General features: G+C 45.2%; 1 protein-coding gene across 7 annotated transcripts in view; it reads left to right on the top strand.

Annotated features, from left to right (window-relative positions):
* Positions 1-24,661, top strand: part of Eri3 (ERI1 exoribonuclease family member 3) — a 130,218-nt gene that overhangs the window by 62,821 nt on the left and 42,736 nt on the right. For 6 of the 7 annotated variants that reach the window (XM_035439681.1, XM_027402617.1, XM_035439680.1 and 3 more), the window contains one exon: positions 2,621-2,693. In XM_035439681.1, the coding sequence (XP_035295572.1) occupies positions 2,621-2,693 (73 nt within the window). Of the gene's footprint in view, positions 1-2,620; positions 2,694-23,764; positions 24,140-24,661 lie in introns of those variants that run through there. The other variant, XM_027402619.2, reaches the window with a different exon arrangement.

Here is a 24,661-nt window from a genome sequence, read left to right as displayed (position 1 = left end):
TGCCTCATTGGCCAAACAGTACTTTATCATCCAATAAGACAAACACACAGAAGCACTTCCCCCATCATGATTTTTCTGAAACAGTGAGCTTAGCGATCATTTTCTAAGACACAAAGGATAAGGAACAACATCAGAGAAAAAGAAGGAAATAATAGGATTCAATCAGTCAAATTACAGTTTGCTTCTCATGAGATTTTTTAGCTGCTAAGACCACCTACCTCTTTAGCCTTAGAAGCCTTGTTTGATGGCCTCATGTCCTTGGTCCTTGACCCTTTGTGGGCATACCACCTCTGGGTGCCCCCTTCATTTTCTTGACATCAGCCAATTCAGAATTCTCCAGAAAGCTGGCTAGTTATAGATAATGCTGCTGTGCCACCTGTGTTTAAAAGGATCCTGCCTTTCAAAAAAAGACATAGCCAGGTGTGGCAGCACAGCACTCTGGAGGCAAAGGCAGGTGCATCTCTGTGAGTTCAAGGCCAGCTTGATCTACAGAGTGAGTTCCAGGACAGCCAGGGTTATGTAGAGAGACCCTGTCTCAAAAAACAAAAACAAAAACAACAAAAGACATGTGACATTATGTCTCAAGACATAATGCATCTTGTAAAAGTGAATCCTTAGTTTACTTCCTGAAACCCAGAGGTCAACTTCCTGTTAATATCTGTCAAGTAGCTAAAGGATGAAGGGAAGGCTAGATTTCCCTTCAACTTTCTGAGGTGAATTTGCCATTTCAACTGGATTCTCATAGCCAAAGTTCCTGAGAAAAGGAGTCTGTACTTGTGTTCTCCATTCCCTTATCTCTTTGTGGCTCTTCCCTCTGCCATCCCTTACCTGGCTTACTGCTGTTGACACTCTCCTCACCCAGTCACTTGGAACCTCCATATTATGAAGTCCTTTTGGTTTTCTCACCTTTCATCTTGTTTGGCCTCTGTATAACAGTTGACATTAATCACTTTATTTTAAGCTAAAAAATATCAGGTCTATGGCCAGACATGGTGGCACAAGCCTTTAATCCCAGCACTTGGGAGGCAGAGGCAGAGGCAGGCAGATCTCTGTGAGTTTGAGGCTAGCCTGGTCTACAGAGCAAATTCCAGGGCACCCTGAGCTGTTACACAGAGAAACCCTGTCTCGAAAACAAAACAAAGTATCAGCCCTGTGTAGAAAAGGGACACATGCTTCCAGAATTTAGGCTATCCACAAGTAATAGGAAGTGGGGTCAAAGGGCATATGTGGCCTCAGGTGCCTGATAACATGAAAAGGGGTGATGAGTTGAAAGAGTCTTGACTTATGAAGGATTGTCTTCTTAGGAACCATGCAGAGACACAAGGCCTGTGGCCTGGAGAAGGTTCTGGGAAGAAAATGTGGAAGTCTTGTTCTCTGTAATTTCCTTTCTTTTCTTTTGAGACAGGGTCTCTCCATTATGTAGCATTGGCTGTCCTAGAACTCATTGTGTAGACCGGGCTGGCCCTAAACTCAGACACACACTTGTCTCTGCCTCCCGAGTGCTGGGGTTGAAGGCATGCCGACCACATCAGACGTTTTCTATAATTTTTGAAGATTCATTTTCCCTTCTCTGGCCCTGTGTTACTCAGTTTTCTGTTACTGATACATACCTGGGATACCAGTTTTTTAAAAAGGAAGGCTCTTTCCTTGCTGCCCTTTTGGTGGGCTGGGAATGTGATTCAGTTGGTAGAATACTTACATAGCATGCCTGACACCCTGGTTTGACTCCAACGCTGCCTAAAAGTAGTAGTGACACAGATTTCTAATTCCAGTATTTGGGAGTTGTAGTCTGGGGGCTACATGGGGCCCTGTTCAAACAACAACAAAAAAAAAAAAAAAAAAAAAAAAAAACACAACCACATTCCAGGAGCTGGATGTGGCAGCATATGCCTTTAATCCCAGCATTGAGCAGAAACAGATAAATCTCTTGAGTTTAAAGCCAGCCTGGCCTACATAGTGAGTTCCAGGCCAGCTGGGGCTATAGAGTGAGATCCTGTTTCAGACAAACAAAAAGGGGCTAGAGAGATGTCTCAGTGGTTAAGAGCACTTGTTGCTCTTGCAGAGGACCCAGGTTCATTTCCCAGCATCCATATGGCAGCTCACAGTCATCTGTAAACTCCAGTTCCAGGGAGTCTGACATCCTCTTCTGACCTCTGAAAGTGCCAGGCACACACTTGATGCACAAACGTATATCTGAACAAAACACTCATGCATATACAATAAAAAATAAATCTAAAACAAAGACCCCCCCCCCCAGGGCAGTAGGGAGACCACAATATACAACAGTACCTACCTCATGGGATCACTTTGAGGGAAAATATGAGTAGGAACCTTAATGTGTTAAGAATAGAATTTAACAAATTAGGAAGTAGTAGCAGTTGATGTTATTCTATGTAATGTCTCTTGAAACTCATGTTTGGTTCTTAGGAATGGCTGTGAGCCCAGTATCCATGGTGCTGGAGGTGGGATAGCTTCCTCAGCTGGGGACTCGGCTGATGTGCTTGACCGTGTGGTGTGTCTGTTTTGTTCTTTTTCTTTTTCTTTTTTAAACTTTGTAGCTTAAGACTCCACACTTGGGACATTTGTATTTCCAACTTGTTCTCTCTCCTCTTTTTTGTAGGCTCCCAGGCCAGTGCCATTATTTAGGCTTGCCAGTGGCGGATTACTTCAAGCAGTGGATTAATCTGAAAAAGGTACCATCTGAGCTTCCCTCGGGGGCCTTTGGTTCTCGTGTATGTGAGACACCTCCCCTCCCCCAGCTCTTGTGTCTTTCTTTTTGTTTCTTTTTCTCAGTATCCCTTCTTTCTCTTCCCTTGGTAATATGCGCTGAAATGTCAATATTTTTGGGGATGGAGAGCTTCGTGAAGGTCAGGCTACTGGGTGGAGTCAGAATAGTGTCTTCTAAACATACATAGAAGTCCTAGTTAAAGGGATTCCCCCTCCCCCCCAATCTGTGGGTTGAGCTGTGTTGTCACTAGGAGAACCATGGTTCTCATTGGTCTAATTTATATACTGCTGAGTATGATCTCTGCACCTCTAGTTTGGAAGAGGGGTTTGCCTACACTGGCTTTGCTCTCACCTGACCCTAGCAGAGCCTTGTTGGTATAAGGAGGACAGCATATGGAAGCTAGAACCCTTGGAGCATGAAGGAGGATCTTGACACTAATATAGCATCATAGACCTTGGAGAGTTAACATGGGGCTGTGGACCTTTAAAGTACCCTATATAGCCAGGATAGTTTCCTGATAAAGAATGAGTCACCCAGAAAACCAGTCTCCCCCAGCATGTGCTGTGCTTCCTAGGTAAGCAGAAGAAATGATTTAGGAATGGGCTTCTTGGTTCCTTGCTCTAGAGGAATTACTGTTCCAGAAGGCCCAGGCCACTAGTAGAATGATGCCCATGTGCCATTCTGATGGAGAAAAATAGTGCTGGAGCAGCCTCAGGATCTACTTGATGCAACCAGTCCGCTTAATGACTCTCAGGAATCTTGAAGAAGGGAAATCACATCAGGGTCCGAATGGAAGCTCCCTATAGGCTTAGGAAAAAGAGGCTATTGCAGGGTCACATTAGATACTGTGAAGATTGGGATCTTAGACTGGATAACTAAGGAAATGGTGGTATGCCAGGAAGAGACTGCCTTGTAGGCAGAAAGAGCAGCCTGCTTTTGGGGTGTGTGTGTGTGTGTGTGTGTGTGTGTGTGTGTGTGTGTGTGTGTGTGTGGCGCCAAAGCTAAACATGAATGTGGAAGATCAGAGAGGAGCCAGTTCTGTATTTGCTCCACACCATATAACCCTGGTGTGCATCCTTTGCACTCTTTTTGCTCTCTTCCCCCCACCCGCCCACCTCCTGATGATCACTTGTATAGCTGAGTCTATGACACCACTTCTCATCTTTGACTGAGGAGGCTAGGCTGTCCTACTTTTGAGCCTTGGTCTGGCTATCTCACTTCGTGAAATGCACCTCTTGCCTCTTGTAATCATCATCAGGCATATTCCCTCCCCTTGAAGATGCAGTTCAGACATCATTTCTGCTGAGCTTCTCTTGCTGTGAGGCTCCCTGGACTTGGGATAGCAATTAAGTCAGTTAGAAACAAGTCCATGCTTGTTGACTTCCAGATGTGTCCATCTGGAGCACAGAGACTGAGCCTGGTTCTTGCCTGTGTCTTCAGTGGTTGGACTGGGGTCAGCTAGTCTCAGAGTGTGTATGCTTGCTGGCCACCTCCTCATTGAGAACTAGATTCATAGAGACCTTCTTGGGTGGAGCTAGGCATGCCTGTGTAGATAGACATGCTGTCCAGGAAAACAGTGTGCCAGCTGTCAAAGCTCATCTGAGGCTGCTTGCCAGCCTCAACAAATGCAATGTGAAGGCCCGGCCAGGCGAGGCAGGCACTGACCATGAACAATTACTCTGTGAAGTTCACTAGACTTTTTGGTGTGTGATAGCTCTCTGCCTTTAGGTTCCTAGGCAGAAGGGCAGGAGAGCAGCTGACCCATATGGTAACACTAGGGTCACCTTGGTGCTTCAGGCTGTCTTGAGCTCCTTCAATCAGTTCTGTACTGGACTGCCAAGATAATGAAGAAAAGAATGGGTTTAAAGGGAAACTGAGGACTCTATTCCCAGCGGACCTTATGTTTTCTTCTTGTGAGGTAATCCAAGCAGGCTTGGGAAAAAACAAGGGGTCTGATTCCTTCCTCTCCAGTTCCCAGCTATATTGTGTTTCAGGTGTGTGACTATGTGAGTCACTAGATATGAACTCACTAGATATGAACGCTTTTCCTAAGGCCTCTAATCTGAGAAGAAATGGAATAATGTCTGTTCAGCTCTCCTCTCCATCAGAAACTGTGGACTGCCTCAGAAAGAGTAACTTTTCAACAGCCGTGTTTTGACATCTCCTACCTCTACCTACTTCCCCTGTAGCAGAGTGGCAAAGGCCACCGTTGGCTGACATTTGGGATGTTGTTGAATAATCTTAGACTTTTATTGAGCTGTCAACTTAAAGAAGACTTGAAGCTCTGCTTCCAGCTCTTTCCAGGGGATTAGAGATGTTACTAAGGGATAGGAAAATATACATGCATGTATGCTCACATGCACACACATAAACATACATGTTCTAACCCTGTCACTTTGGATGGTTCACAGTACAGAGAGACTTAATTCCATTTATTGAATGATTGACTACTAAGGCATAGGGAATATGAGAAGAGGAAAGGGCATGGAGGTAAAGCTGGAAGGAGAGGCCAGAGCTTGTAGACCACGTTTTGATTTTGGCGTTTATCTTTAGGATAAAGAGGAGATACTAAAAGGGTATTAAAACAAAAATTGAACTCATTTGCTTTTCTATTTTGTATTGAGACAGAGTCTCATGCTGTAGCCTAATTGGACTTGAGCTTTTGACGTTCCTTCTGCTTTAGTGTTCAGTGTTGGAATTATAGGCATGAGCCAACATGTCCATCTCATTTGAGGTTTTTTTATTTTAAATTTTAAAACACTTCTGTGCTTATTTTATGATTTGCTTATTTTTATTTCATGTACATTGTTGTTTTGCCTGAATGTATGTCTGTATGAGGTCGACGGATCTCCTGGAACTGGAATTATAGACAGTTGTAAGCTGCCATGTGGGTGCTGGGAACCCAGGTCCTCTAGAAGAGCAGCCAGTGAGTGCTCTTAACTGCTGAGCCATTTCTCCAGCCTCCTTATTTGAATTTTACAAAAGATTCTGTGGCTGAAGTATAGAGAACTGCAAGAGACCAGATACTGGTTTTTCTAAATGGGTTTGGATTTGGTCTTTGTAGGTGGCACATTTCATTGTTTGGGTAGTGTTGCTGATATTGTAGAATCTCAGGCCTCTGCTTATTGGTTAACAGTTTTGATCCTCTTCTAATAGTTGTACAACCAAACGTGTGCATGCATATACACACAGATCTTGAGTAGCCCATGGAGGGTGGGATTGGAAAGCACTGTTGCTGGTTTGAGAGTTGTAAAATAAGACCATTGCCATAGTCTAGGTGGAACATGGTAGTTACTTGGCTTATATGTCTAGCTGTGGAAGGTGGAGAACTGGGATGGGCTCTAGAATGATGAATGGTGTAAACAGTTCTGTTAGGTTACAAACATACAGGTTCCTAAAAATCCCAGTACTGGCTGGATGTGGCCACCTAGGCCTATAATCCTAGAATTTAGAAGGCTGAGATGGGAGAATTGCCTTTAACTCAAGGTCAGCCTAAGCTACAGAGTTAAAGACTAATCTGGGTTACAGAGCAAGACCTTGTCTCAAAAACCAAACCAAACAACACAATCTCTTACACTAAGGGAAGTCGTGTAGTAGAAATGACCTAGGGAATGCAGCACACAGAAACTCCATCGTAGCCTAGTAAAGAAAGATAGAGATCTACTTTAATTGATAGTATGGTCTCATAGTTAAATGATTAAGAAATATATAAATACTATAATAAATATAGCACTTTACTTTGGATTAAAAAAAACTAAAGTTTGCATGTAGAAATGGCTGTAAAAAGGGCCATAGTTGGTGAGTTATTGTGTTGGATGTGGGGGGGGGTGCTATTTGAAGTCAAATGGGAAATTGAAACCAGAAGATGTGGCAATAGCATGTCTGATGATCTTAGTGGCTGTTAGGTGTTGTAGATGTGTTTGCATGCATTTTATATGTTCTGACAGAGTTATCTGTTCAACCATCTTTAGCTTCCTTAATCTCCTCTATCTTTGTAAGTCAGAATCTCACTATTTAGCCCAGGCTGGCATAGCACTTGGAATTCTTCTGCCTTCACCTCACAAGTACGGGGATTAAAGGTATATACTACCACATCTGACTCATCTGGTAAGAACCTTGTTGCATCATGGGATGACTTCACATGACAGGAGACAGAGGACAGGGTGGTCCAGCTCCACTCTTTTTTCTTTTTTTTTTTTCTTAAGATTTTATTTATTTATTATGTATACAACATTCTGCTTCCATGTATATCTGCACACCAGAAGAGGGCACCAGATCTCATTGTAGATGGCTGTGAGCCACCATGTGGTTGCTGGGAATTGAACTCAGGATCTCTGGAAGAGCAAGTAGGTGCTCTTAACCTCTGAGCCATCTCTCCAGCTCATCCAGCTCCACTCTTAAACCCTTTTTGCAAGAATGGCATTGATCCATTCCTGTGGGTAGTTCCCATGCCCTAATGGTCTCTTAAAGGCCCCAACTCTCAGTTAAATTTTAACATGGAGTTTGGGGAGTACAGACATTCAGTCATTAGATATGTGCTGCCTATTAAAGTTTCCACTGGCATATGTGGCAGTAGACCATTTGGAATATATCTGTTATGATTGAGATAATTCTTAATTTGTATTAAGCTTTAATCAGTTTGAATTAAAAAGTTCCTTGAGAGACTTTTGAGTATGTTTAAAACACTTGAGTTTGAGATGCTACATTTTATTTTATTTTGGTTTTTGAGACAGGGTTCCTCTGTGAAACAGTCCTGGCTGTCCTGGAACTCACTCTGTAGACCAGGCTGGCCTCAAACCCAGAGATCCACCTGCCTCTGCCTCCTGAGTGCTGGGATTAAAGGTGTGTGCCACCGGCCACCTGAGATGCTACATTTTAAACTATTAATTGTACAAAATCTGAAACATTGTTTCTGATAAAGATTTTGCTTCCTGAGATGTGATATAACTATTAATTTACCCATCAGACTTAGTCTTAAGAAAAGCCAAATTATCTCATAATTTTTATACTACTATCATGTTAAGATGATATTTGGCTATATTAATTGATTAAATAATTTTGTGTTTTATTTAAAACTTATTTAAAACTATTTTAAACCTTCATTATATTTTTATGTATTTGGAAGTTTTGCCTTCGTGAATGTGTCTACCATGTGTGTGCAGTACTCACGGAGGCCAGAAGAGGGCCTCAGATTCCTTGGAACTGGAGTCAGTTGTGAGCCACCAAGGGGGTTTCTGAGAATCAAAGCCAAGTCCTCTGGAAAAGCAGCCAGTGCTCTTAATCACTGAGCCATTTCTGCAGTCCCAACATGTTTTATCTTTTTTTTTTCTTTTTTTTTTTTAAGATTTATTATGTATACAGTATTCTGCTTGCATGTGTCCCTGCAGGCCAGAAAAGGGCAGCAGATCTCATTACAGATGTTTGTGAGCCACCATGTGGTTGCTGGGAATTGAATTCAGGACCTGTGGAAGAGCAGGCAGTGCTCTTAACCACTGAGCCATCTCTCCAGCTTTTCTCTCATCTTTTAATGTGACCACTGTAAAACTTCAGCTCTCTCTTGTATATTTACATTGTGTTTGTACTGAACATCCCTGGGCCAGATACTTGGCTTCTGTGCTACATTGTCTAACCCTCACAACCCTCCTGAGCATATTGTGATAATGCTTTCACACCAGTATGTGGCAAAACTAGAAGGGAAGTTAGTGCCACCCAAGTCTCCATGGTACAGAGACAGAGAAGCCCTGAGGATGGGGTCCTAGAGGCTGAAAAATAGGTGTTTACAGCCCAGAGAAAGGTGCATAATACCAAGATGGACCCTACTGACCTTAGCGAGAGCTTGTGAGTACAGAATAAGGATGGGAGGAAAGCAGGTGGAAACAAGGTAAGAGTAAGTTTAATGTCTTCAGAGCTGTGATTTCAGAAATGTGACATGGCCATCCTGGGGCTGAGGTGGGATTTGAGGTGGAAGTTGTTAATTGGAGAAGGCTAGCCAGATTGAAGGTTCAGGGAGGAGAGGGCATCATTAGGGATACCTCTGAGAAGGGGAGAGAAGATGGAATACCCTTCCCTACTTCATCCTGACAGGAGAAAAAGAGAAGATGGGTGCAGATCCATGCCCACAGGCTTGCTGACTTGGGGATGACAAGCTGAGGTAGTTTTTATCTAGCTCAGTTTGCTTTCTGTTGCTGTGATGAAGACCATGTCTGTGGTTGTTTGAATAAGAATGACCTCCATAGGCTCGTATTTCGACAGTCATCAGAAAGTGGCACTATTTGAGAAGGATTAGGAGGTGTAGCCTTATTGGAGGATGTATGACTCTAGACACTAGGGTGTGCTTTGAGGTTTCAAGAGCCCAAGCCAGGCCCGGTGTCAGGTCCCCCCCCCCCTTCTCTCTGAGCCTGCAGATCAGGGTGCAGCTTTTAGCTACTTCTCTAGCCCCACACTTGCCTGCCATCATGTTCCCTGCCATAATGATGGTGCACTCAAACCTCTGAAAACACAAACAAGCCTCCAATTAAAAACTTAAAAGAGTTGCCTTGGGTCAGGCAGTGGTAGCATAGGCCTTTAATTCCAGCACTTGGGAGGCAGAGGCAGGCAGATCTCTGTGAGTTCGAGGCCAGCCTGGTATACAGAGTGAGTTCCAAGGCAGCCAAGGCTACACAGAAAGACCCTGTCTCAAAAAACCAAAGCCAAAAACAACAACAAAAAAGAGTTGCCTTGGTTATTTATAGTGTCTCTTCACAGCAATAGAGTAGTGACTAAGACAATGATCAAAAAACAACTTGAAGGAGGAAAGGTTTGTTTGTCTCATATATTGTGAGTCACAATTCATTGAGGGAAGCCAAGGCAGGCATCTATAGGCAGGAACTGAAGCAGGGGCCATGGAGGAACATTGCTTACTGACATGTTCCCCCTGGCTTATTCTGTCAGCTTTCTTGTACACTCCAGGACCACCTGTCCAGGGATGCTACTGCCCCTAGTGATGTGGGTCCTCCGGTGTTCATGTTTAATGAAGAAAATGCTCCACAGCCTTGCCTGCAGGCTAACCACATGGAGGCATTTTCTCAGTTCAGATTCCCTTTTCCCAGATACGTCTGAGTTTGTATCAAGTTGACAAAAACCTACCAGCACAACTTGTCTGCTTGATACCCAAACCCATTACTTATTAAACAGTAATCTTCCCTTTCTTGTTCACCCCCAAGATCTCGTATTATATCAATACCCTAATAGAAGGTCTTTTTAAAAACATCCTGAGCGAGGTAGCCAGACCCAGAAAGATAAATACAGTATATACTCACTCATAAGTGGATACCAGACATAAAACAAAAGATACCCAGCCTATAATATACAACCCCAGAGAAGCTAGAACCCTCTTCCAGAAACAGATGGAAGTAGATGCAGAAAAAAACACATCTAACCATTGGACTGAGTTCCTGGAGTACAATCGAATTGAGAGAGGAAAGATAGATAATATGAACAAAGGAATCAAGACCATGATGGGGGAACCCACAGAATCAGCTGGCCCGAGCTAGTGAGAGATTACTGCACTCAAGTCTGACAAATGGGGAACCTGCATTAGAACCAAACTAGACTCCCTTAATATAGGTGACAGTGGTGTGTCTGGGACAATATATGAGGCTACTGACAGTGGGTCCAAGATCTAACTCTAATGCACAAACTGACTTAGTGGAGCCCATTCTATACGGAGAGATACCTTGCTCAGCCTAGACACAGGGGTGTGGAGGGTGGGGAGGGCCTTGGTCCTGTCTCAACGAGATAATGGGACAGACTTAGTAGGCTTCCCAGGGGAGGCCTTACCCTTTCCAAGGAGCAGATGGGAGATGGGATGGGGAGAAGTAGGGGGAGCAGGAGAAGAGGAAGGGGTGGGAAACTGGGATTGGAATGTAAAAAAAATAATTTAAAAAGAAGAAAGTCTTGTAAAAGTCACAGTCTTTAAAGTTTTAAATACTTTAAAAGTCAGTCACTTTGCCAGGTGGTGGTGGCACACTCCTTTAATCCTAAAACTCAGGAGACAGAGGCAGGTGGATCTCGGTGAGTTCGAGGCCAGCCTGCTCTACAGAGCTAGTTCCAGGACAGCCAGGGCTACACAGAAAAACCCTGACTGGGGGGAGGGGGGAGTCAGTCACTTTAAAATAACCACAGTTTATTTAAAAATCCAGAGTCTCTTTAACTTTGGGCTCCTGTAAAATATAAAGTAAACTGCACCTTTCTTATTTCAAGAAGGAAGAACCAGGGCACAGTCACAATAAAAGCAAGACCAAATGCAATAGTGTAATTAGCTCTGTATCCAGTTGTTTGTATCCAGGATTCATGATTTTCTGGACTCCAGAGGGCCTTGGCAGAGCCACGTCTCTGTCTCTGTCATCCATAGTACGTACAGCCTGGTAGCCTCAGGCTGGCCCCACTGCACACCTGTACTTATTCATCCCATAGCTCTGGCCTCTCAAATACACTGGGTTCTCTACTGCAGGTGAGGTAAGTACCTTCACCAGTGACCTCTCTTCAGGGACTCCAACCTTGCCACACAGTGCCAAGTCTCAGCTGTTCTTCATGACCCCTTCAGTTCCTCAGCTCCCGTGCCACCAAAACCAGTAACATGTAGGAGACTCTTATTAAACATTACCAAATTTGTTTGCCAGCTTTGGCCCTTCTGGACCACAGTTTTTGTGTGCTAACCCTGAGGAAATAGTGTCAGAAGATTTCACCTCAGTTATATTCCTCTCTCTCCTCACTCCCTCTGGTTTTTTTTTTTTTTTTTTTTTTTTTCTTTTCTTGAGACAGGGTTTCTCTGTATCTTTGGAGGCTGTCCTGGCACTCACTCTGTAAACCAGGCTGGCCTCGAACTCAACAGAGATCCACCTGCCTCTGCCTCCCGAGTGCTGGGATTAATGGCATGCACCTCCACAGCCAAGCACTCGTCTCTTCTTAACCACAGCTGGCTCTGTAGCCTCTGGTGACCAGAACTACATATTTGAAATTCAAAGTATTACATGAGCGGGGCTGCTGAGATGGCCCAGTGGATTAAGGCACTTCTGACCAAGCCCGACTACCAGGACCCACATGGTGAAGCACAACACAAATAAGTGAATAAATATAATTCAAGAAAATAATTTTTGAAGTATCACATAAACAGTCCCAATAAAGTTTTTGAAGAGCTCTCAGATTCCGTCTGGAACAAGCTAAGCCTCTGTGTCTGTGATGTTCCCAACATGTTCCAGGCTCCCACAGAACATGTCAGTGAGCTTTGAATACTCGATGATTTTTCCAAAGTCCTTCTACAGCCCTCCCCCAAACAACATGGCCTGGCCTATCACAGCAGTACCCCATGTTCCTGGTGCCAGTGTCTGCCCTAGTTTGCTTTCTGTGTCTGTGACAATGACTGTGACCAAAGGCAACTTGGGAAAGGAAGGTGCTTATTTGGCTTACACATCCAAGTCACAGAGTTGATTGAGTGAAGCCAAGGCAGGAACTGAATCAGAGATCATGGAGGAACAATGCTTATTGATTTGTTTGCATGCCTTGCTCAGTTTGGGTTCTCATATGCTTCAGAACCGCCTGCCCAGGGGTAGCACTTCCTGAAGTTGCCTGAGCTTTCCCACATCAATCTTTAAGAAAATGTCCTACAAGTTGCCTATAGGCCAACCTTATGGAGGCATTTTCTCAGTTAAGATTACCTCTTTTCCATGATGTCTAGGTTTGTGTCAAGTTGACAAAAAACAAAACAAAACAAAAAAAAAACCAAACAAAAACAAAAAAACACCATCTGATGGCCTGATTGCTTTTGCTTTTCCCCGTGAGCTAAGTAGGTAAACCATTTGCTGGCAACTAGTAGGGATGCCTGGGAGGACTCACAGGAAGTAAGAGAGGATTGCTGTCCCTTTGGGAGACTCTGGGAGCTGAGTTGAGGACAGTAGGAGTTCCAGGCAGTGTTGAGGGTCCAGTCAGGTCAAGGACATTGTATAGCAGAGCTGCTCTTTTCAGAGGTCTGACCCTTAGCAGAACTCAGCAGTTTGGCTGTGGGTGTGGAAAAGGGAGCTTTAGGTTTGTTTGGGGTGGAGATATGATTGATAAAAAAAAAAAAAAAAAAAAAAAAAGGATCCTGTCAAGACAGTAGTTGACAAGATAGACTGTGGGGTGGGTGGGATCTAAGGTGGCTATTGAAAAGAGGAAGGGTCTGATGGCTATGGACAAAGCTGGTGGGCCCTGCTGAGATGGGAGCAGGTTCAGAGGGCATAGCTGAGTGTGCCAGGTGGTAGAGGGAGAGATAGTTGGAACAGTGTCATGTCAAGCTAGGTGTAGTAGCTGATGCTGTTAATCCCATCACTCTGGATGCTGAGGCAGGGGGATCACTGCGAGTTCCAGGCTATCCTGGGCTATAAAGTGAGATTCTTAGAAAAACAAAGGACTAGGGAGGTGGCTCATTCGATAAAGTGCTTGCCACACAAGCCTGAAGATCCCTAGCACCAATGTAAAAAGCCAAGTGTGGCACTGGGCATCTGTAATTCCAGTGCTGGGGAGAGAGAGGCAAGGAGGGTCAGGAGTTGAAGGTCATCCTTGACCCCTTGAATTCATAACAAGTTTGAGGCTAGCTTAGGCTACATTAGACTTTTTTTCGAGACAGGGTTTCTCTGTGGCTTTGGAGGCTGTCCTGGAATTAGCTCTTGTAGACCTGGTTGGTCTCCAACTCACAGAGATCCACCTGCCTCTGCCTCCCGAATGCTGGGATTAAAGGTGTGCGCCACCACTGCCTGGTTTAGACTGACTTTTTAAACAAGTAGGATGTTTGATTTCATGATTTAAAAAATGGGATATTGGCAATTTCTTTTTTATAATTTATTTTTATTTTATCATTGATATTTTGCCTACATGTAAGTCTGCATGAGGGTGCTTGATCCCCTGGAACTGGAGTTATGGACAGTTGTGAGCTACCATGTGGTTGCTGGGAATTGAACCTAGGTTCTCTGGAAGAGGAGCCAATGTTCCTAACCGCTGAACCATCTCTCCAGCCCAAGAATATTTGCAGTTTCTAAAGTAAGACTGGATAGGAAGAATGTTGTTCTGAATAAGGAATTGTGAAATAGAAAGGTTGGTTCAGATACATCAAGAAAGATGTGTCTATTTTACTCAGTGTGTATGCATGGGACATAGGTACAAATGAATGTATAAATGCATACCTACACTTGCATAAACACTTCATGTATATGCAGACAAAGCTGTACAGTTATGTGTACACATACTCATAACTATCAGGGATTCTTTCTCATGCCACAGCCTACCTTGGTGGGCTGTGTGGGAAAGTAAGCAGGCAGCCTTAGGAGAATTCTGAGTCAAGCAAGCAGGCTAGTTCTCCACTCCTGCCCAGGAGTTGGGGGATAGGGTCTGCCTAGACTTGAACAGTCAGATAAAAGCAGAGTGTAAAGAATGCAGCTCTACTTTCCCATTGCCCCCTCTACTCCATACCTTCTGTGCATTCCGTGTGTTCTAAAAGGGTGAAATTAGGGCCAGATACCTTAGGGAGAGTGGAGAGGAAGAAGAGAGAGAGCTTTTGGGGTCTCTCCAAGAAATATTCTGTCTCCCTCCAACCTCTGGGGAGGGGGATAGCAGGAGAAACTGCTGAAGGGAGCATTGGAGTCCACGATTGAGTGTGACTTTTTCTGACCTTGGAGCATTCAGAGTCCCAATCAGTGCAGTAATAAATTAAGGGCTTATGGAGGAATAAATTCCCCGCCTTAATGAAGTTCTTTGCTGGGGGCCATCGGCAGGTCAGCAGGTCTTGGTGATGCAGATCTGAGACTTCAGTGAGTGGCTGAGCCAGCTGGGAAGCCAGCAGGCAGGAGTGATTCAGAAGTCTGTTCATCAGGTTGCTGTTTTGGGCTGTTTATAGAAGGGTGGCTGAATGGTGCTAGCCACGGAGCCTTCTAGGACTGATGAGAAGCTAATTTGAACAAAACAAGAACAAACCTCAAGTGAAAATGAAGAGATGTGACTGTCCAGAAGCCCTGCAGTGCCCTGAGAGGGATGCTTGCACTACTGGCAGACTCTTAAGCTCTGTGGTCAGAACCAGGCAGGGATTGTGGTCCAGGTCTTTGGCACCATCTAAAAGCAGCTCACTGTCCACGAGTAGCGTGCGGTCTGTCTTGGATACCTAAGACCTCTGACTGTCTTTGATGAGCAGGTTGAGTAAGCACAGGGTACAGGATATACAGCACCAGGTGGGAGTCAGGGCGGGGTGGAGCCCAGGTGGGCCAGAAGCTGGCCTGTGGAGAGTGGCTAGGATCTGCTGTGGGTGCACCTGGGCTGCTTCGAGCCAGAGGTTGCTGAGCTGCAAGTAGAAACTAGAACCCAGGCCTCGGGACTCCAGTCTGTGAGTTCTTTCCTCTCAATCCACTCTCTGCACTGTGTGTACCTCAGGCTAAGCTCTTGAAGTCTAGTCCAGAAGTAGAAGAAGGACAGCACTGTGTTTAGTGTCAGCTGCCAGAGCCATAGGGAATGTCTCCTTTCTTCTCGCCTCCCTGCCCCCATGGTGTAGGGCCCAGCCTGGGCTTTTTCTTTAAATATGTCTTACAGCTGTCTGAACTCTGAAATTTCTTTCACTCCTTCCCTCGCCTTGTTAACATGTGTTGCCTTTGGGGTAATCAGGGAAAAAATATTATGTCCTTTTACAATTACCGGGTTTTGGAATATTAAAATGTCTCGCTGCATCGGCACTGTTATTTTGATTGGTATTCTAACCTTTGACTAGCCCATAAAGCGCGCCGCTCCTGAAGCCAATATTGCAGGACTGAAATTTAATTCCGAAATGATTCCAGATAATAGGGAGACAGATAATATATGCATGAAGGATATTATGTTTGGACTAACTGCAGCAGGGCCAGGGCTGGGGAGCTGAATAATAGCCCAGAGTGAGTTATAATCTGTGGGACAGAAATGCCTTACTGTCAGGGCCAGAAGAGGAACTCTTAAATCAAAGGCACAGGAAACTGTGATCGCAAGGTGCTTTTTCTGACAGGAAGAGCACTGGAGCTAAGAGGATAGGTATTGAGGCTTTGCCCATTCCTTCTCTTGAGCGCTAGAGCAAGGTCCTGGATTATATAGCTCATTGCAGTATCCTCATGTCCAGACTTCTTTCCTTTCCATAACATAGCAAACTTCTTGCTGCATTTTAAATATACATAATTGTTTCACCTCTCTGTTTCTTATGCTACTGCCTGACACTTTATTTTCTCCCTTTAGTGTATTTAGAAAACTCCTGTTCATCCTTCAGAGCTCTTTTATGTGAGCCCTTGTATCACACACACACACACACACACACACACACACACACACACACACACACACACACACACACACACACACTAATAGAAAAGAATCTGTTGTCTCTTCCCCTTAGAACTTTGTACTAAGTGTATCTTCTGCTTGCACATTTATGTTTCCTACTAGCCTGTGAGGTCCTTAAGGTCTGTATGTAGCCATCTCTGTTTTCAATACCCAGTCCTTGACTCTAACAGTAGACACTGACGAGTATTAACTGAATCCATACTGAGTTGGGCTGCCATAGACAGGTATCTGTCAGATTTTGCCAAGCAGATGGGCTTAGAGAAATTAAGCATCTTCCTCTAGGCAAGCAGCCAGGAAGAGGCAAATCCTGAGTCAAGTGTGTGTCTTAGACAGGTGGGCAGGGAGGGCTTAGTGGTAAAGTAGAAAGACAGACATTCATCCCCCATCCTCCTTGAGCCCCATACTGGATTCCTCTTTGCCTTAGGCTCTGGTTCTGAGGTAACTATGCTTTCTGTAGTTACAGTTGACCTTTGGACAGTTACTCCACGCAAAAGATGCTTCTCTACTATGAATTAATAGCAGCTATCAGGACAGTGGCTTGGGAAGGACAGCTCACTATGCTGTGGAGAGCCACAAGGCAGGCAGAATACACAGAATCTCAGTGAAATCTGAACACAATGCAAACCTTGGTTTCCCTGCAGGCCTTGGGGCACAGTGCTTATGGAATGTGGGAAAGAGATGTACACAATGCAGACAAAATTGAGAGGACTTGGGTTGGTTTGAAAGTCATGCTGGCTGTCTTTGTGAGACTTGCCCTTCATTTGGTGCATAAGGATGTAGGTGTGTAGCTCATAAGCCAGAGACCATTACACTTGAAAGAGCTTTGGAGCCTGGTATGTCAGGCAAGGCTCTTATAGTCACTGCCAACTAACCTTGTGTGCTGGAGCCAGCCCCTCCCTAAACCAGTAGAAAGTAGCTGGCCTAGAATCCTGGTTCTATACTTGGTAGTTGTGGAATTTTAGGAAAATCATGTAACTTCGTTGTGCCTCAGTATCCTTTCTAAAATAAGAAACATAGTATCCTAGTCTTAGAGTTGACCCTTAGAGGATGAGGCAGGAGCATACATATTCTTCTGTATTTGGTACACTCAGAAGAGATGAGCAGGCTCCAGGAAGAGAGGTCAGGGAGACAAGAGCCTAGGTTTGCAGTGGGAGTCTGCCTGCAGGCACTGTGGAGAAGGTTCACACTGGGAAAGGTGGGCTCAGCATTGTCCTTGCATTGTCTCACTCTCAGAGTACATGGCCTGGTTGACCGGTGGAATAGAGTCACATTCAGTTTAGGTACTAGCTAACTCTGTCACTTTCCTATAGACAGGATACTTAACCTTCCCTGAACTTTGGTTTCCTTATTTGTAAAATGGAGATAATAAATAATTAACAAAGCCAGATGTGGCTCTAAATGGTAGTATAAGCCCCTTGGGTCCTCAGCTGCCCTATAGGGAAAGGAGGAAGTAGAAGCACTGAGCGCTCATGTGCCTTCCACAAGCCAGCAGCAGTGAGTGGTGGAGCAGGCACTGGAATGTAGGCATGTGCTCCAGAGTCCATGTTCTTAATGGCTTTGCTGCCTCCAGAGCAAAGGAAGGAGGGGTTGTTGTTATTGGTGGTTAGTTAGGTAGTGGGAGGATAGGATGTGAGGACGACCTAGCTGCGACATCTGTCACCCGTGGATCGCCAGGGTTGATCTGGCTGGCTAGGTGTGTGTCCCCTTCCTTCCTTCCTTCCTTCCTTCCTTCCTTCCTTCCTTCCTTCCTTCCTTCCTTCCTCCCTCCCTCCCTCCCTCCCTCCCTCCCTCCTTCCCTCCCTCCTTCCCTCCCTCTCCTTCCCTCCCTCCCTCCCTTTCTTCCTTCCTCCCTCACCGCTCCATGTGTCCCTCCTGAAGCTCCGCGGGACTTCCCCGAATAGAGGAGGGCAGTGGTATAAGAGTGGTTGTACTCCCCTGCTAGAACCTCCAAACAAGCTCTCAAGGTAGTGGGAAGGTAAGTCTGGAGAGGTTTTAGCAAGGAGACTCCTGGGGTGAGTTCTGAAGAGGAGTAAGTTTTCAAGGGATTTCCAGGAAAGGACATGTGGGGTGCGAAACCACTGGCAGATCAAGGGAGTACAACAGTGATTTTCAGGATTTAAGCTACGGGTGTGGGCTTGTCATGTGCACTTTTTACCAAGGAAAACAGCATATGAGCAAGGGCAAATAGCTCTCAGAAGCCACTGTGCTTATGTCAACATGGGGAGAGACAACCTGTGGGCCAGGAATAGCATTGTGTAGAGGAAGCTACCTGCTTTGAGACATATCAGCGGTGACAGCCTGAGACTGCTAGGGAAAAGACAGCATTCCTCAGCGTGGGGATTATGGTTGGGGGGGTCATTTGAGCATGTATGTAAAGCTCTTAGAAGGATGCCACACCTTGTCACACCAGCTTCTGTGTCTTTGGAGGGTATGGTCAAGGGGAGAGTGGGAGAGGGAATTAGCTTAGGGCAGCAGGAGCCTGTCTTCTGCCAAGGTCCCTGCATCCTCTGTAGTGGACCTTACCCCAGAATTCTTGCAGTGTTCTCTGTGGCAGGTCACACCAGACCTACCTCTGGGCCTGGCTGCCCCTCCTGTCTATTGCTTAGTCTGTGTCCTATCCACTGAGGGTAGTCTCCTAGCCTTGTTCCCACAGTAGACCTTTTCCTTGTGTCTTTCAGTCCATTCTGGGCTAGTTCTGAAGCACAGAGTGGGAGTTCTGCTTGGTCACTTGGACACAGACATTGATATTCTAATTCTCAGGGCCAGTTACTAGAGCATAGCATAACTCTGAACCCACATGCTTTGGTTATTTCATGTGCCCTCGTCCATCACTGTGAGAGAGTGAACCACATGAAGAACAGGACCAGATTGAATATGCTCTGCCTTTCACAGAGCTAAGGGGCAGTGGGGAATCTCAGAAGCCTCTTGGGCATCCATACTGTGGAAGAGTGAAGGACTGTTGGGGGGAGGTGGGGCGTGGCTCCAGGAGAGCATCGGCTGAGATGAGTGCTCTTCCATTCAGTCAGTGCCCTCTCCTTGGGTTTGGTTTTTGATTTTCCTTCCTTTGTTCCTACTCTGGATCCTGAGAAGTGGGAGGAATTGTAGAAAAGTCAAGGCTAGAAGAACTCCAGGAGTAACAATACAGCCTCCTGTCTGTCACACTGTCCTGCAGGTCACCCTGCTAAAACAGACTTGAGCATGTCTTCAGTGTCAATAATAATAGAGCACTAATGCACTGGGCCCCAGTTAGTGCCAGCCTCAGTGCTGGAAGCTCAACACACAGCATACAGGATCCTCACAGCTACTCTGCAAGAAAGGGCTTGTCTATTTTATAGTGCTGAAGTAGAAACTTAGGTTAAGAAGCCTGCCCTAGGCCACATGACCAGGCAGATGGAAAACTAGGCTCTTCCCTTCCATAGTTTCCCTCTTGTCTCTTGCCTAGTAACAGATACCACCTGAAGGCAACTGCTGTCTAGCCTGGTTTAGGCTGGAGACCACCACTAAGTAGCCACCACTAGTTAGACAGTCAGTGAAAGTCAGAGCTTGGGGAAGGGTAGGGATTGGACTCACAGTGTAGTCCCTGCAAAGTGATACATGTTTAATGGATTTCTTTGTAAGAAGGTATGCCCATGTATACACGTGTGTCGGTGTTTAGAGAAGTATGTCTCATCATGTCTACATCTGTGTGTATTCTTAAGTGTGCACATGCCCACCCAAGGGTTTGTGGTCTGGCTCCAGGTACTGGCAATGGGCAGATGAGGCCCTTGTCCCTAGAGGGCAGCATGGTGCAACACAAAGAAGCCTGAGTGGAACCTGGAAGTAGAAAGATAAAGGACACTTTCTGGTGTTGGGTCACTTGCTCTTGAGGTTTGGTTTTCTTAGCGAATGTTGGATGGGGCAGTTTCTTCTCATAGTGTCTTCTGCCCTTGCCAGGGGCAGTTTTCTTCTCATAGTGTCTTCTGCCCTTGCCAGGGGCAGTTTCTTCTCATAGTGTCTTCTGCCCTTGCCAGGGGCAGTTTTCTTCTCATAGTGTCTTCTGCCCTTGCCAGTGTAAATATATTTATGCCATCATAAGTTTCTCCTTTTGCTCCAGCAAAGAGACAGAGTGTGACTTACTTAGGGTTACTATTGCTGGGATGAAACACCATGACCAAAAGGAAGTTGGAGAGCAAAGGGTTTATTTTGCTTATACTTTCTTTTTTTGGTTTTTCGAGACAGGGTTTCTCTGTGTAGCTTTGGAGCCTATCCTGGCACTCGCTCTGGAGACCAGGCTGGCCTCGAACTCACAGAGATCTGCCTGCCTCTGCCTCCCGAGTGCTGGGATTAAAGGCGTGCGCCACCAATGCTCGCCTTGCTTATACTATTATATCACTGTTCATTATTGAAGGAAGTCAAGGCAGGAACTTAAACAGGACAAGAACGTGGAGGCAGGAGCTGAAGCAGAGACCATGGAGGAGTGCTGCTTACTGGCTTGCTCCTTATGGCTTGCTCAGCTTTCTTTCTTATAGAATCCAGGACCTCCAGGAGCCCAGGGAATACTACCCACAATGGACTTGACTCTACCCAGTAATTACTAATTAGGAAAATGCCCTACAAGCTTGCCCACGGCTTGATCATATAGAGACATTTTCTCAGTTGAGGACCCCTCCACTCCAGTGACTCTAGCTTATGCTGCCTTTACATGAAATCAGCCAGCACAAGGCAGATCAGAGAAGATCTTCTAGCTCCCTTTTCCTACTTTACTCTGTAACCTTGGAACTGACAGAGAAGAGGCAGGATATAACCAGATATCTGACAAGAGCTGGAGCCAAAGATGGTATGGAAGTTTGGCTAGATAACACCCTTCAGAGTTTGAAGTGGCTTTCAGTGAGGCAGAGAGCCATTAGTTCGGACTTTATTAGGAAAATGTTGACTAGAAGAAGCTTGTTGTCACCTATGTTCTTTGAAGGATAGAGACAAAACACTCAGTCCTCTAAATGCAGAGAGCAGGCCAGGCCTTCCTCTGGCCTTTGATCCTTTCTGGTGTCTTATTAGGTGCTAAGTGGTGGCCAGGTAAAGACCTAGGAAAGTTGGTGGCTATGTGATCACACTCATGGCCTTCTGGCAAATGGAGGTGGGGGGGGTTAGCTTAGCTGAGCCTGATAATTCCTGGAGGTGGGGCTTTGGCTTTCTCTGTCTTCAAGTGGGATTTTAGCAGGGTTTTGTCCCATTAGCTAGCCTCCAGTTCCCTGACAGTTCTGGACTGACAGGCTGGGTCCCTACAGCAGGAACAGGCAGCATGTGTGTGGACTAAATACCTTGGTGCGCTCAGCTCTGTGAGGACTTGTGTCTTGTTTGGACCCCAGCCTTAGGTAGCAGGTGGCCTGTGTGCTGCCTGTCCAGGGACATCTATATTTGTAGCCATCCACTAATCACCAGGGACTCTGAAGTGTGTCAGGACACCTGGACTCAGTCTCCACCTGTACAGAGGTCCTGGTCCAAATGGAAAGATGAGTGGGGCTATAGGCAAATGGGAGGTGGCACAGGTGATGGAAATGGTGAGGACAGTGGTAGAAGGTTTGTGTGGACATGCCTTTGTCATCCTCCCTCCCTTTGTTTTTCAACACAGGGGTTCTCTGTGTAGCCCTGGCTGTCCTGGAACTCTCTGTACACTAGGCTGGCCTCTAACTCAGAGATCCACCTGCTTGTGCCTCCCAAGTGCTGGGATTAAAGGCGTGTACCACCACTACCAGGTCATGCCTGTGTTTTTAACAGCTAATTTATTATGTTTGTTTTTTCTTTTTACAACTAATTTATGTTTAATGAAGTTTTTCACTGTCAAAGTTTACAAAAGACAGAGGGGGTCCATATAAACCTGTCTGCATGATCACATGTCCTAAGAGCTGTCTTCTTATACTAGTTCCTGCTGTTACCTGCTGTGATTTCTTCAAAGACTTTAAAGTCTTGAGAGGTTTCCCTATTTGGAAAAGAGGAATGGCACTCCTAGGTATGAGCTAGCATGCTTGTGAGTGTGCACAGGCATATGTGAGTATATGCTCTGCTTGCTGTGCCTACAGGAGCTGTTGTTAGTGGTCTGTCTTTAGCACCGTGACCATTTTGGTGTAGCCCTGGCCTTGGCGCTTACTTGCTTGTAAGCAGGCAGGCATGCTGTAGGCAGATCCCAGAGCAGGCCTGAAGCCTCCCCAGTGGTGTGTTTGCTGTGCCTAATTACCCGGCAGTTGTTTAACTATGCAAGCTGCATGCCTGCCTTTATTGCACTGTGATTGCCGAGCTGCCTATGGGGAGTGTCATAAAAAGATATAAAATGCCCATTATCTGTCTGACGCCCTCCTCCTGGACTGTGGGTGTTTGTGTTTTATTTTATTTTTATGGCTCCAGGGAAGCTCTGCAGGAAGAAAAGGAAGGGATGGGGTGGGGGCAGTATAGGAATTGGGGGTTGGGAGATTGAGGAGCCCCTTCCTACCATGCTCTGAGGACTCTACTGATCAGAAAGGAGACAGAAATGTCAGATCTCAAGTGGAGACAGAGTGCTCAGGAAATACGACCTGGTCTTCCCCTCCCATCCACCTGCAAGTCTTGCATTGAGTTCCTCCCTCACCTCTGCTGGCCTCCTCCCTGCATGTAAGCCTGCTGCCTGTGATGCAGGGCATTCCACAGAGGGTTCTGAAAGGCTGTGGCATGGTCTCTTGTTCTCTAGCTTTATGACTCAGATTGTATGCTTGCCTTCTAGAGCACCATGGCTGCTTTAAGGTAAAGATTGTGGGCACTGCTATCTGCCTGTTTGACAGAACCTTTCGTCCCTACAGCCTCAGCTGCCCTCCTCCTTCTGCCACAGCAATGATTTCTGGTTTGAACCTTAAGGAGATCCCCTAGAGTAGAAAAAGGATGTAACTAGATAGATCATCATCCCTGTGCCAAACAGCCTATGTAGATCAGAACTCAAACAGGGACCTTAAATTGAGAGCCAGGGTTCATGGAAGGTGTCGAGGTTGTCTCCCAAATGAGTTTGAATTCAGTATAGTCAGTTGGTCATTCATTCATTCATTCATTCATTCATTCATTCATTCATTCATTCATTTATTCATTCATACTATTAACCAGCTACTGGGTAGGCACTCCACCAAGCATTGAGAAAATATGAGCGGAATAGACAAAATCCTAACTCTCAGTAGTTATCAAGAAGATGACTCAGTGGTTAAAGCACCTGCTGCACAAGCCTGAGGACTAGAGTTTGGGTTCCTAAGGACCCACATAAATTCTGTGTGGACCTGGTAGTTCACTTGTAATTTCCAGTCCTTGGAGGATGGAGACAGGGCATTCCCAAAGTGAGCTGGCCAGAGACGCTCTCCATATCAGTTACTCTTCATATGACCTAGAGACTCTGCCTCAATGAATAGGATATACCAGCTTCAACCTTGGGCAGCTTCTACATGCATGCAAACATGTGATGTGCACCCACATACATGTTCCCACACAGATGCAAATATGTTAATACATACATGCATACCACATACACAGAAAAAGGGAAATATGTTTATTCTAAGAAAAATAAACCTACATATTTAAACCCTGGATATTGTGACCCCCAAACCATGCCCTTCCAATTATGACATGTTGTTTCTTATACATGAACCATTTAACCCCAGACTGTTCTGTACTATCTTTTTTTTACTTTAGATGTCTTGATGTCTACTAAGTGAAGTATAAATTCTCTAGCCTGACCTTGAAGACCCTCCAGTATACCTTCCAGCTACACCAGGGTTGCTTCTGTGGTGTGTGTTCAAGTCTTAAGTTTACATCTGTTTCATTTGCCTGGAGAGGCCTTTGCTGTATACCCGCCCAGTAAATTTCTGTTTATCCTCCAAGACCCTGGGTCCTCAGGAAGCGCAGCCAATGCTCTTAGCCACTGAGCCATTGCTCCAGCCCCCCTAAGTGTACATTTTAAAAAGTAGCTTTATTGAGGTATAACTCATAGACTATATAATTCACCTGTTTAAGATATATAATTCGGGGCTGGAGAGATGGCTCAGCGATTAAGAGCACTGACTGCTCTTCCAGAGGTCCTGAGTTCAATTCCTGGCAACCACATGGTGGCTCACAACCACCTTGAGTGAGATCTGGTGCCCTCTGCTGGCATGCAGGCAGAAGACTGTATAATAATAAATAAATAAATAAATAAATAAATAAATAAATAAATAAATAAAATCTTTAAAAAAGATATATAATTCGTATTTTACTGTCTTTGCAGAGTAGTATTGCCAACCATTACACTTGAATTGAGAATATTTTTGTCTTCCTTAAAAGAAATTTTACTAGCAGTCATTTCCAACCCCCCTCCCCCAAACATCCTATCCTTGAGCAAACCTAAGCTTCTACAAGATTCATGTATGTATCCTTGTATGAGCTTTTCTCACTTAGCATAATTTTGAAGGTTCATCCATGTTTTACAATGCATCAATCAGTCCTCTGTCTCTTTTTTACTACAAATAATTACTCCTTTGTATAGATAATGCTGTATTCCCTCCCTCCCTCCTTCCCTCCCTCCCTCCCTCCCTCCCTCCCTCCCTCCCTCCT

Source organism: Cricetulus griseus, chromosome 2 (genome assembly GCF_003668045.3).
Source record: "Cricetulus griseus strain 17A/GY chromosome 2, alternate assembly CriGri-PICRH-1.0, whole genome shotgun sequence".
Taxonomy (NCBI): Eukaryota; Metazoa; Chordata; class Mammalia; order Rodentia; family Cricetidae; genus Cricetulus; species Cricetulus griseus.
This window is presented reverse-complemented; position numbering and strand designations above follow the sequence as displayed.